We start from the raw sequence: 14,849 nt of genomic DNA on the forward strand, positions 1-14,849 counted from the left end.
TATGTGCAAACTATGCATCTGACAAAGGTCTAATATTCAGCATCTATAAGGAACTTAAATTTACAACAAAAAAACCCATTAAAAAGTGGGCAAAGGATATCAACACTTTTCAAAAGACATACAGGTGACCCACAAGCATATGAAAAATGGCTCAAAATCACTGATCATTAAAGAAATGCAAATCAAAACCACAATGAGATACTATCTCACACCACTCAGAATGGCTATTTTTAAAAAGTCAAAAAATAACATATGCTGGTGAGGCCGCAGGGAAAAGGCAACGCTAACATTCCGTTGGTGGGAATGTATATTAGTTGAACCATTGTGGAAGACAGTGTGGTGATTCTTCAAAGACCTAAAAAACAGAACTACCATTTGCCCCAGCAATCACATTACTAGGTATATACCCAAAAGAATATAAGTCTATCATAAGGACACATGCACGTATATGTTCACTGCAGCACTACTCACAACAGCAAAGACATGGAATCAACCTAAATGCCCATCAGTGGGAGACTGGATTAAAAAAAATGTGGTATCTCTCTCTCTATATATATATGTACCATAGAATACTAAGCAGCCATAAAAAAGAATGAGATTATGTCTTTAGCAGGAACATGGATGGAGCTAGAGGTCATTATCCTTAGCAAACTAATGCAGGAACAGAAAACCAAATATTACACGTTTTCACTTACAAGTAGGAGCTAAATGATGAGAATACACGGTCACAAAGAGAGGAACAATAGGCACTAGGCCTACTTGAGGGTAGAGGGTGGGAGGAGGGAAAGGAATAGAAAAAATAACTATTGGGTACTAGGCTTAGTACCTGGGTAATGAAATAATCTGTGTAACAAACCCCCTTGACATGAGTTTACCTATAACAAACTGGCAAATGTACTCCAAACCTAAAAGTTAACAAAAAAAGTTAGGGCCAGACACAGTGGCTCATGCCTGTGATCCCAGCACTTTGGGAGGCTGAGGTGGGCAGATCACTTGAGGTCGGGAGTTCAAGACCACCCTGAACAACATGGAGAAACCCCATCTCTACTAAAAAAAAAAAATACAAAATTAGCTGGGCATGGTGGCACATGCCTGTAATCCCAGCTACTCGGGAGGCTGAGGCAGGAGAATCGCTTGAACTCGGGAAGTGGAGGTTGCAGTGAGCTGAGATCGCGCCACTGCACCCCAGCCTGGGTAACAAGAGTGAAACTCTGTCTCAAAAAAAAAAAAAGTTGGGTTTTGCTATGAGCCATTTCCAGAGTGCCATTATAATACTTCAGTGACTCTTATTAGAGTTACCATCTGCCTTATCTGTTTTTCATATTTTTGGAAATATATCATCATTTCATAAATATCTGCTTCAGTTCACTTGGAGCTTAATAATTAATGGTTCCACAGCAAAGCATCATCTTACACCCACAGAATTTTCCCTAGAGCATTAGGCTAGACAATCTCATGATTACACTAATCAAACCTGGAGTAAACTGGCTGATAAAGGATAAAAGGGGTTATCCAATGGTTAATAAATATAATTTGTGTTGGTTTTTGGTAGGTTTTTCTTTTAAATATTGAATAAGAAACTACTAATGTAAAATATTAGATTGTATGTTGGAATGTATATAGCTATGTCTCCAAGTTTAATACTCAAAGAATCAAATTCTAGATTGTATCTATCTGTAAACCTATTTCTTTAGCCAGTTGTTTTCTGTCTATTGCCAAGAAACAGGATTCTGTGCCTTGTGCAAATATTCTTTTATGTTTACTTCTTACTCTTGATTTCAAAAAATGTGATTGTGTCCTAACCTGTCCCAGGATGCTGTTGCTGTAACACTGAATGTGTGTGAAAAGGGTATGTTTGTAGTTCCAGGTACAGTACCCATATGGCCTTGACTACATTTCAGCTATTTAAAAATTAAGTTGGAGGATTTTGGCAAAAGTAGTTATGTGTGTGATTGCTCTAACAGACTGGTTGGCATGTGATGCTGAGGTCTTATCCTTTTAGCTGTCCCACAGGATAGATATAAGCAGTGTCACATTCATTATACTACGGGTGAAGGTTCATTGCTTCAACATGATGGTGGCAAATTTCAACAAGATCACTCCCAGGATGTTAAGTGAGCAGTTCTTCAGCAAAAATGAGGTAGGAAGAAAAAATGGAATAACTGAATAATATAATATCACATTCCATTGGCACCCCTCCTATGGGAAGAATTTTGTTATCTACCTTCTGAGTGGAATGTTACAGAAGATATTTTAAAATATTGAAATAAGCCTATGATTTTTATAATGTTGTTTTAAAATAACATTCCTTAAAATTAAAAAAAAGATATAACAGTAAAAAAAAAAAAAATTTACAATCATCTTAGATCATAAGGGCCATGCCTAGGAGACTAGACTCCTGACAATTTCATAGAGCCAGCATTATCACCCTTATATAGCCTATTCCTGATTTCTTGTATATTAGGTAGGAAGAAATAAATTTCCGTGTTGTGTAATCCACTGAAAGTCCAGAGTTTTCTTTTAATTAGTTGAGCCTAGTCCTACTTGATTTAACCATGATTCAAATAGTTTTTGAAAATGTCTAATACTTTTTAATCTCTTTATAGTATTCGAATGAGGGTAGGACATATATCTTGCTCATCTTTTCACAGTAGACTGCTTTGCATTTAACAAACAACGTCCACTGAACATAATCTTGATAAATGCTCAGTAGGCCTTTGCTCACAGCTCAAAGCACCTAGTAGTATTTCATTTATATTTTCACTTGCAAACAATCAAAAATCCAAAATATTTTCAATGTAATTTCTCCAAAACAGTTAGATTTATTAAGTAGACCCTCTTTTTTTTTTGGAGATGGAGTCTCGCTCTGTTGCCCAGGCTGGAGTGCAGTGGTGCCATCTCGGCTCACTGCAACCTTCGCTTCCCCAGTTCAAATGATTCTCCTGCCTCAGGCTCCCAAGTAGCTGGGACTACAGGTGCTAATCACCATGCCCAGCTAATTTTTTTGTATTTTTAGTAGAGACGGGGTTTTACTATGTTGGCCAGGCTGGTCTTGAACTCCTGACCTCATAATCTGCCCACCTCGGCCTCCCAAAGCGTTGGGATTACAGGGGTAAGCCACTGTGCCCAGTCAAGTATACCCTCCTAAGACTCTTTTCAAGTAAGTAAATTAAAAGAAAAAAATTATTATAGGAAAACCATTCACAGATGGGACCTTACATAATCACAATATTTTGTAAAGACTGATAAGTAGAAACTTCTCAAGAGCATTCTCTAGACATGCAAAGACAGGTTATTTCTATTCACCATCAAATTATTCAGATATCTACACAAATCATTCCTTCAAATACAGCAACTGCAGAATTTTAATAAATTCTGGGGCTAAAATTATATTTATCTTCTGTGAAGCGAGATGTTCTAGAAATGTTTGTAATATTTCTCACACTACCACTTAAATCCTACATCATTTTCAGAAGCTCACTTTCACCCTATACTAAACTTACATATTAAAATAATAAGTTTAAAGGAAACTTTTGGAAAACAGTTTAATGTTAAGCAGATATGTTAAAATCTTATAATTTGGATTATTATCTTTCTTTGTCAAAAACAGCAGTATCAGCTGGGCGTGGTGGCTCACACCCGTAATCCCAGCACTTGGGAAGGCCGAGGCTACTGGATCACCTGAGGTCAGCAGTTCGAGACCAGCCTGACCAACATGGAGAAACCCCATCTCTTCTAAAAATACAAAAAAAAATAGCCAGGTGTGGTGACGCATGCCTGTAATCTCAACTACTTGGGAGGCTGAGGCAGGAGAATCGCTTGAACTTGGGAGATGGAGGTTGCAGTGAGCCGAGATTGCACCATTGCACTCCAGCCTGGGTGACAAAAGCGAAACTCAGTCTCAAAAAAAGAAAAAAACAAAAACGAAAAACCCAGCAGTATCTTAAAAGTAATATCGTAGAAATCCCTTGTCTAGGACTTGTCTATCCCTTAAAATATTGATCATAGTTCCAAACAACAGTCAACTATTTCAATTCTATAAAATGCTAGAATCCAAACACAGAGAACAGAGCAAAACAAACCTTAACAATTCATTAGCTGTGTGATTTGAGGCAAGGTACTTAACCTCTTTGATTTCTTGATCTTCAAAATGGAGAAGTACAATCTATTCCTATGGCTATTGTGAGGATTAAATGAATAAATTTATGTAAAGCACTCAGGAAAGTATATGACACATAGGGAGTATTATATGAGTGTTTGCTTATATCATTATAATCATTGCTATTATTAATTGAAGGCTCAATGTTCCAAAGGCAAAACAAGTCAAAAATCCCTTCACTTTATAAATTAAAATAATTTACATAATATATAAAAAGTTTATTAAAGAGCATTTGTTTTAATATCACAAAAGGTTACACAAGCTAAATGAAACACTTTTTTTGGAGTTATCTAACAAAGACTGTGCTCAAAACTCTCTTGATTTCATAACCTGATAGTTCTGTAATTTGACAAAGGACTTGGTGGCAGATATGAAATTTAAGCCCTGCTATTCATTTTTAATTCCAATTTATTGCTCACGCGTCTGACTTCATCATGGGAAATGTCTATTTGTGGATTAGGTTCAAAATTCACCAAATACATATAAAAAATATCTTCAGAATATACTTTATTAACAATAAGCCATAAAACCAAATTTGAAACCTCTCATGAACTAAAAAATAAAAATAGAAAGTACCTGAGATTCATGTGGAATGAAGGAAATATTTATTTCTTTACATCTTCTTATTGACTTGGAGCAAGAAGCCTTAATTTTGTTAAAGAGATTATCAGGGCAAACTGAGGGGAAAAAAAAACAAAGCATATAGTTACATCTAGATCTTTATTCCTTTTAAATAAATCATTCCAACATCCAAGAATAGTTATACATAATTACTGGCTTTCACAGAGTTATTATGAGGACATAAATAATATATAAATATTGTTATTTGCTTTACAAAAGATATATTCTAGTGAAAAGGACTATAACAGAAATTCCATCTTTCCCATTCACATCCACCATAACCTCAGATGTATTTCCTTAAAGATCTGCTAACAGAGCAAACTGAAATTGTTAGGAAGAAAAATCACGTCCAAACTTATGACTTAACAAACAGCAGCACTTTCAGGACATCTTAGAAATTTATACTACTTTTCCAAATTGCCACTAAGTGATCCATACTACAATCATACAACACAAATGGTTAATTTTTCCTTCAATTAAAGGCAGCTTTCTAACATTAGAAAATTCCAAGACTCTATAATACTAAGTTCTGGAACTCAGAGCCAGTGTTTTTCCCCTTTCATCAAAGAGTTTATCATTCCATTAGATCTAGGTTGGAATATCAACCACTGGCTCCCAGTATCTTTTAACATGATATTCTTTAGCCTTAAGATTCCTTAAGTTAAAAGAGGGTTCACATTCATTAAATTTCATCAATTCCATAAACATGATGCTCTGTATAATAAGGTTACATTACAAATACTTATGGTGTGACATTTTTTAAAATGCAAACTATTAGGCATGAGATAAAAATTTATAGGAAAGATGATATACTACTTACTTAAAGTGAGGAACCTCTAACAGCAGAGACCAAGACTTAACTTAGATATGATATTTTTATTTTGAAGTATATTATATAACATATAACATAAGACAGAATTGTATGTGTCTTTGGACTTCTCTGTGATTCTTTAGTTACCAGTTTTCTATGTGATCATATGGCAGAGTAAGATAAATGTGACAGATTTTCTCCCTTTATATTTGCCAAACAGATGGCTGTTTTCTTCAGTGCCCTCTCAAAAGGTCTTTGTTTTTCACAAGAGAATCAAATCCCTAACTGAAACGCTGATTAAAAATATTTCTTCCTGTCACCAGCACAGGATTTGAGGGCTAGCCCTCTCCACCCATCCCTCACATCCCAGCATCCCAGCAAAATGACTGTCTTTTGAAAGCAGTTGGGAATAGTTTCTTTTAATTTTCTATCACCTTAATATGAATTAGGATAGATATAATCTTACATTTTTAGATTCTTTCTAGCCTAATTAGAATAAATGATAAATAGAAAATCACCAGGACTGAAATAATATTATAAAAAGTAGATACTTTAATGACATTTTGGGCTGATTTTTAAAAAGTCGACAGTTTAAAAACAATGGGATTTTGAACAATGAAGCAATAACTTTTTAAAAGACTTACAGTCAGTGAAGTAAATATATGCTGCTTTATACTTGTTCTCCGATTTACTTGCAAAATCATGTAAGAAACAATCTACAGACTTAAAAAAGGTTAGATGTTAATACACATTTTATTAAATATTAATTTAAATATGTTACCTTTTGAAATGACTAAGATTATTTTATTTCAGTGATAAAATAAAACTTTACTGGCTAAAAGTTTAATTTATAAACTGATTTTTTAAGATGCTATGTTCTCCAGCCAGTGATAGCTAATAAGGTAGTAAGGTAAAAAGAGTAAGGTAATATTAACCAGTTTTGGTTTTGAAAAAAAAAAAAAAGAGTAAGGTAATATGTATGAAGAGGATGCTCTTATTGGCAATGAAGAGGTCTAGGAAAACTGAAACAACATAGAAGACAAGACTATTGGAATGTAACAGATTAAGGAACTAGAAACCAACATACTATAAGTATCATCTTACATGGATAACGAACCACCAAGACTTATGACTGGAGAAGTGTTGAAGTGAGACACAGTGAGTGAGAAGCTTAAACTATCAAGTGATTAGAAAGACCCAAAGCTTGGTAGGTGACTGCAAGAATGAGGAATATACAATTTTGTATCTTGCTTTTGTCACATTCAAAACGAACATTTATCTAGGTCACTAACAACCCCTAGAAAAATTATTTTTAATGGCCACATGGGTTTTCATTTATTTATCATTTTATTCATATATTTCATTCAGATATCATCATATGGTCTATTATTTATTAATGCTAAAATTTAATTAGATTTATTTACTACCAGAAACTTAGCTAAACCATTTATTTATTTCCTAACAATAAACTCTAAAATATAAAACATTTTTTAAGGTTCTTGATAAAAAATCACAAACTATTTTCCAAAAAGGCTGTAACAATCTATACTCCCACTAGCAGTATATGGTAGTTTCTGCTCCATTATCCACTGATAACCAGAATAGCCAGAATGCACACACACATACACACCCATATATATATATTTTAAATCCCTCTGCCAATTTGCTAGGTGAAAAATGGTGCTTTTAAGTTGCATTTTTTTTCTCCAATCATGAATTTTTCTCTTATGGAATTATATTACAGATAAGATATAAAATGTCATTAAAACCCACTAGCAGCCAACATGTAGAGACTAAAAAGTGTGTATCTTTTTGTTTTTTTTTTTAAATGTCTGCTAAAGTTTTTTAGAAGTGAAATGAAACAGAGATTGCCAAATTAACGTTCTACATGGGAATAAGTGAGAGATCAGGTTTTCAAAAATGCACTCTCAGATATTGTACAGAATAAAGAAATCTGGTAATTTGGCTCTGAAAGGTTGGCATCAAGTATGAGTTAGGTCATAGAGTCAGATTATAAACTAAAGAATTTCCTTTCACATAAAATATATACATACACACATATATACCCATCTTCATATATACATACAAATATGCTACAGGAAAGTCACTGAGATAAAGAAGTAATCCAAGACTACAGATTATTTCTTTTACCTACATTACCATCCCCCCAAAAGGTATAGTTCAATAGGAACTGCATGAAAAACAAAACATGCAAAGAAATGTTATTTTATACAATTTAATTCTGCTTTCATATATGGGGAAAAAAGGAATCCTTTTACTTATACATTCTCATTGGGAAGAATGAAAATAATCTTCTAACACAGAAAAAAACTTTCCTAATAAGCAAACTAGTTTATGGCAATATTTTCTTACTAAAGTGTACTTTATTAGTTTGAATTTTCTGTTAGTAAACCATAAGAATGGTGAAATATTGATGAACCTGCTTTGTAAGGCCTCAAAATACTCACCTTTGATGTCGGAGTGATGAAATAAAGAGCTTTCATTTGTCTGACAGGTTCACGATTCTTATAAATATTCTCTACAACTAACAAGAAAAAAGGTCATTTTATATAACCAAATATTTATATACTTAAAATAATTTTTAAATAAATTTTACTGTACTTTCCATTAATAATAATATGAAAATACATTTACAAATAATATGAAAACAAAAACATTTACTGGGTTTAACATTTTCTTTGTCTTCACTGGATACATTTTAAAATCCTGAAAAATGAAAAATGAAAATTCTTCATTTTCTTACATGAATAATGTAAGAAATTATTCATTTCTTACATGAATAATTCATTTTCTTACATGAATTATTCATTAAAATTCATGATAACCTTGCAAGTATTTTACAAATGAGGAAACTGAAGCTTAAAGAAGTAACTTATCCAATCACACAGTTAGGAAGTGGAACAGGCAGGCTTCTAACCCAGATGTGACTCCAGAGCCCAAGTTTTTACCTGCCACAATGCTGTTTAAATAAAATGCCAATTAACGCCTATTCTTTCAAAACCACACATATTTATAAAGTATTTTTTCAACAACAGAACGTCACTAGAATTTAGTCAATTATATTTTTTATTATGGAAATTAAGCAGTTTATAAGATTAGCTAAAGCAAAGTGAATATAAAGTTAATAAACTTTGTCAAATTAACTATTTAAAGCTACATATATATTTCTTAAAACTAATTTAAAGTATCCTTCAACAAATCCAGGGAACCATCTTTCAAGATTCATGTTGACAAAGGGCCTAGAAAGAATTAACATTAATGTGACTGGCAAGAGAGGTTACTGCTGGACTTCTCTTTTAAATATGGTGATTTCCTTTTCTCATTCCTAAACGTATATTAGTAATGTATAGGTTTATCATAACTACTACTAGACAATCAAATAATATTTCCAAGGAAAAATTTAATCTTTTTATCTTCATTCTCAACTATTATAGTTTTACTTGAAAAAATTAAGGTTTAATCTGTTTTCATTTATTTCAAATGTTTAATGTTCAAAATGGAGTGTCTTACAGTCATGCTATACATATTATTTTGTTTGGTGAATAATGTATTTGTTAAAACACTGAAAATACTGTGATAGATATGATTTAGGGCTCAGGCTCTGAAAATATTCTGAAATCTCTTTATTAATAACAGAAAGTGCCACTTCTCCATTCACTGAAAAATACACATCTATCAAACAACTAAAAAAACCAAGAGAAAGGTCTTTAATAGTGAAAAAAAAAATCTAATTCCCAGTCTGTTTTTTACTTTTTATTTATTTTTTTGAAATAAGGTCTCTCATTTTGTCACCCAGGCTGGAGTGTAATGGCACAATCAGGGTTTACTGCAGCCTTGACTTCCCTGGCTCAAGCAATCCTCCTGCCTCAGTTCTCCAAGTAGCTGGGATTACAGGTATGTGCCACCATGCTTGGTTAATTTTTTTGGATTTTAGTAGAGACAAAGTCTCACTATATTGCCCAGGCTGGTCTTGAACTCCTGAGTTCAAGTGATCTTCCTGCCTCAGCCTACCGAAGTGCTGGGATTACAGGCATGAGTCATTGTACCCAGCTTCAGTTTATTTTTTTTAAGGTTTTACACTTGACTTTATTCTCCACTCAAGTAGCAAATCCTGACAGAGCATTTTTTTTCCCGATTTTGTTTTAATCCCAAGACACTACTAAATATTTTCATGAATGACCTGAATGACAACAGAAAGTTTGACTGCTGAACCTGCCAATGCCCAGTTTCATAAAGGGATTTTCAGGAGAGCTAATGTGGAACTCAAAAGGACTGTTTTGAGTTTAAGTTAGAAGATATGACTACAATTAAACCATAGCAAACTTAGGTGGTTCTGGAGGATATCAAAGGTATCCCACAGCAGCGAGCTCTATGATATACAGTCCTATGAAATGCTTCTCAAAAATAGCTTTCTGTGGCCAAATAAGTTTAGAAAACTGAATACTATCATTTTACCCAGGGGATCCACTTATACCTTGGCATATAAGACTTAGACTCTAAGTCCTAAAGAAAGCTGTTGAGCTCTGTTTAATACTGTTTCCTAAATGTACCGGCCATGGAATCCCTTCCTTGAAGAATATCTATTAATAATGAGCATACAGTAAGAAACAATGGTCTACAAAATGCAATAAAACCTCCCTACAGTGCATAATGGCTCTGCAGTTCCACAGAAGTTTTATGTATTATCAAATGGTTCTCACCCTAGTTTCACATCAGAATGACCTTTCAGAACTTAAAAAACTTAAGTGGCTTAATCAATATTTCACTTATCCAGTAGTAGAAAAATCAAGGCTTCAATTTTCTAATTTCTAGTTTAGAGCTTTTTACATTGAGGGTCAGAAAGACCACAATTGAATATGTAATCAACAATAAAGGTTACTTTATGTCTGGGCATGGTGGCTTACACCTGTAATCCCAGCACTTTGGGAGGCCAAGGCAAGTGGATTACTTGAACCCAGGAGTTTGAGACCATCCTGGGCAACATGGTGAAACCCTGTTTCTATCCAAGAAAATATACAAATTAGCTGGGTGTGCTAGTGTGTGCCTGTAGTCCCAGCTACTTCGGAGACTGAGATGGGAGGATTGTTTGAACCCGGGAGGAGGAGGCTGCAGTGAGCCAAAATCGCACTACTGCACTCCAGCCTGGGTGACAGAGTGAGATCCTGTCTCAAAAAAAAAAAAAAAAAGATTATTTTATGTATAAACATCAAAACATAAATATTATATGGTCAGACTTTCTTGAGAATACTGGGTATACTTTTGAACTTCATTAAGTTAGGAGTAATAGACGGTACATAAACTACATTAGGATCCAAAATATAAATGAATTATATTTCACTTGGAGCCTCAGATTCCTCATTACAAATGAGAGTATTTATCTGTCTTCATAGGGTTATTATGAAGATCAAATTTTAATAAGTGAGTTAAAGGATGATGAATTAAGAATAACATGATTATGCATGTTACAAGATATTGGTATTTTCCTCAATAGGTAATACAGATTAATATCTCAATAACATAATCCCGCCTAGAGGAAGATAACTTCTTACGACATTATGATTTTTTTTCAGAATCTGTAAGTATTTCAAATTTTCATACTAAAACTGATTTAAACTTATAATTATTTGTCTCATTTCTGGTAATAAAGATAAATTTACAAAGTCAGCATTATGCATTTGTAAACATGTACAACAGCTGATTTTATGACATAAATCTTGATATCCATTTTAAAGCGATATATGAAACCATAAACTAAATCAAAATACTGAAGTAAAGCTTGTGTATCAATATACAAAATTGTTTTATATATATATATATGTATATATGAGCGAAACATTTAAAGAACAACCTCAACAAAGCAATTAAGTTAGGCTTGGTTAGAGGTCTTAATTATATGTCTCAGCTGAGAGAAAAAAACTGACAGAAGATTCAGAGAAAAGAATGCTAAATCTAATAGTTATGGCTACAGTAATTTAAAAAAATAAGCTCCTTAGAAACACAATTACTAACTAAAATTTAATACCTCAGATCTCCCCCAATTACAAAGTGTTCATGCCAAGAATAACACTTACCAGTAATACCTTCTTCTAGAAGATCTGTCATTTTGCAACACGATGCCAAAAGCTTAGTGGTAAATTCATCTAAAAGCATTATCTTAAAACAAACACAAATTTAAAAATACTGTAAGCATCCTATTACCAAGAATGAAAAAAAGAATTTTATCCATTAAACTTTATAAGCCTTTTATATAACATAAAATATCAGGACAGTAGGCAAAATGATCTCATCTTTTATCTTGCATGAGCTAGAGATTTTCTCAATATACATGCATATAGTATCGTACATAAGTAAGCAAACAGAAATATTTCTAATTTGAAACATAGAGCTTATTCATTTTAAATGACACTATGTTTAACATCAAATTTTCTTAAAATTACAATTGCCACTTGTAAAACAATTACTGCACAAAGCACTGTTTTAAGTAATTTCCATGGATTAATTCACCTCATATTTACAATTACCATATGAGGTATTACCATCACCATTTTTATAAACAAGGAAACGGGGCAGAGAGAGGTCAAGTAACTTGTGCAAGGAGCCACAGCTATTAAGTGGTGAAGTTAGTATTTGGAGCCAAGCAGTGTGATTCCAGACCCTATATAGTCATCCCTCGGTATCCATGGGGGTTCGAGGACCCCTGTGTATACCAAAAATTCATGGATGCTCAAATCTCTTATATAAAATAGTGTAGTATTTGCATGTAACCTACACACATCCTCCCACATACGTCAAATCATCTTTAGATTACTTATACTAGAATACCTAATACCATGTAAATACTATGTAGTTTTTATACTGTATTGTTTTTAAAGTTTGTATTATTTTTTATAAGAGCAAGGTATGCAAACTCTACCTTCCATTCGCCTTCTTTCTTGCAGTCATCAAACACTGTTGCTTTTATCTCTGTTTAAAAAAGAAAGGAATTACTTAGGAATTAAATAAACAGAAACATAGTAATCCAAAGGGTCCAAAATGGCTAAGGAAAAATCCAATTTGAAATTTGTTAAACTACATAAAAAGTATACATATTTGTTAAACCTTACGGAAAAATCCAATTCTAATACCTAGCCTATACAGTACATTTAAACTGTAATCAATTTTTTAACTTTAAAAGGTATTATAAAAAGGGTTAATATATTTAAGTACATGAACATACCGAGAAAATATTTCTAAAATTATTACCTGATTTGGTTTTTCCTATTCTACTTAAATCCCAAGTAAAACAAGATGAAAACAAAAAACCCACGGGAACATCCTTAAGTTGCCCATTGCTAAATTATATCTGATGATCAAATCTGCATAAACATTTTTCATACTGATTTACTACATTATGCTTTTCAACAATACATATCACAGCATTTGGATACCAATATTGTCTTGATTTATAATCAATAAATATGTTCCTTACAATGACTTTCAAAATTATCTAAATATGTTTTAAAAATTAGTTCACTGATTTAAAAACATTTTCCATTATGTATTAAATAATTCATGTGGACAATTTATACAAATATCTGTTCTACTTAATAAAACAATTTCCCACACTACGTTTTATTAATGTTCAATTGATTTTAAAATCGGTAGTAATACAAATACATAAAATATAATTAAAATATAAATTATAGTAACCTGTTTTTCATTAATTCTTATTAATGAGATGGTTATTTCATTAACTTAAGCTTTTCCATTTCCTAATTTATATTTAAGTTAATGCTTTTGGGAAATTTATCAACAAGTTTTTGGTAACAAGTCATGTTAAAAAATGACGGCTCTTCTATCAGAGGGTATAAATAATAACAGTTACTGTGGTACAATAAAAAATATTTGGTTTTTACCCCCTGTTCCTAGCACAGAGCCCCTAAAGCCCTTGGAATCTCCTGAGTGATAGCATCTCTTCCATCTGCAAATGAAATGACTCTTGGATGAGGGGCCCCTATACAGCTTTAGATTGAGGGCTGGTCACCAGACCAAGCCATGTTTACAGGGTTGGAACTTTCAGCCCCATCCCAGGACCTCTGGGAAAGCAGAGGGACTGGAGATTGAGTTCAATCACCAGTGATGTAATCATTCATGCTTATATAATGAAGCCTCCATAAAAACCCCTTAAGAGAGTTTGGAGAGCTTCCAAGGTGGTGAACAAACCATGTGCCAGGAGGGTGAGACACCCAGCTCCATGTGGATAGAAGCACCTATGCTTAGGACCTTTTTTGACCTTACCCTGTGTATCTCTCCAACCTGGCTGTTCATTTGTATCTTTTGTAATAAACTGGTAATAGTAAGTTAAGTGTTTTCTGAAGTTCTGTGAGCCATTCCAGCAAATTAATGAACCTGAAAGGGAAGGGGGGTTGTAGGAATTCCTGACTTTGTAGCCAAGACAGACAGAAGTGTGGGTAACCTAGGGACTTGGTACTGGCATTTGAAGTGAAGGCAGTATTGTGAGACTGAGCCCTTAAACCTGTGGAGTCTGACACTAACTAGTGTTCCTAGCTAACTAGTTCCTAACTGGATATCCTACAATTCATTTCAATTCTGACACTAATACAGCTGGTGTCCAGAGTTGGAGAACTGGTTGGTGTGAGGGGGGAATAAAACACATATTTGGTGTCAGAAATGTTGTTAGTAAAAGCAATTCAGTTATTTATAGTCATTTTCAGAACTGTGATCTGGAAGGCTGTATTGTGATTGAGAAGATTTGGAAGTGTTATGAAATATCAATTGAGATAATTATATATTGTTTGCTAGGAGGATTATAGTGTTATATGAGAATTATGGTGAAAGTCCAAAATATTTAACCATAATTTAAGCCAAAAGCGCTGGCTTCTAGAACCCTACAGGCAAAAATAAAGGATTTTATCGGATAGAGCTCAGATACAGAAATATTATGCTGCTTTTCCTTTCAAAGCTAGCTTCATTCCTTATACCTCAAGCAAGCTGAAAATTGAAGACATTTGCTTGTTTTTATCAGATTTGTGTCTTTCTCTTAAGAAATGAATGCTCATGGAGTTTATGATGGAGCAGATTGGAGAAAAGCTCCCCAAGCAGAAGTCATCTCATTACAGTCTTTGAAACCTTAGAACTGCATTGTCCTAGATGGTGGAAACCAGCCGTATCTGGCTATTGAGCACCTGAAATGTGGCTAGTCTGAACTGAGATATCCTGTAAGTACAGAATACATAT

General features: G+C 33.4%; 1 protein-coding gene across 1 annotated transcript in view; it reads right to left on the bottom strand.

The window, feature by feature from the left end:
• Positions 1 to 14,849, bottom strand: part of STXBP3 (syntaxin binding protein 3) — a 65,178-nt gene that overhangs the window by 43,902 nt on the left and 6,427 nt on the right. Inside the window, exons 2-6 of the mRNA XM_034932506.3 lie at positions 12,526 to 12,575; positions 11,684 to 11,765; positions 8,060 to 8,136; positions 6,236 to 6,314; positions 4,736 to 4,836 (exon numbers count right to left, since the gene is read on the bottom strand). Of these exons, the coding sequence (XP_034788397.1) occupies positions 4,736 to 4,836; positions 6,236 to 6,314; positions 8,060 to 8,136; positions 11,684 to 11,765; positions 12,526 to 12,575 (389 nt within the window). The remainder of the gene's footprint in view (positions 1 to 4,735; positions 4,837 to 6,235; positions 6,315 to 8,059; positions 8,137 to 11,683; positions 11,766 to 12,525; positions 12,576 to 14,849) is intronic.

The sequence above is a fragment of the Pan paniscus genome, chromosome 1, assembly GCF_029289425.2.
Source record: "Pan paniscus chromosome 1, NHGRI_mPanPan1-v2.0_pri, whole genome shotgun sequence".
In the NCBI taxonomy this organism is placed as follows: Eukaryota; Metazoa; Chordata; class Mammalia; order Primates; family Hominidae; genus Pan; species Pan paniscus.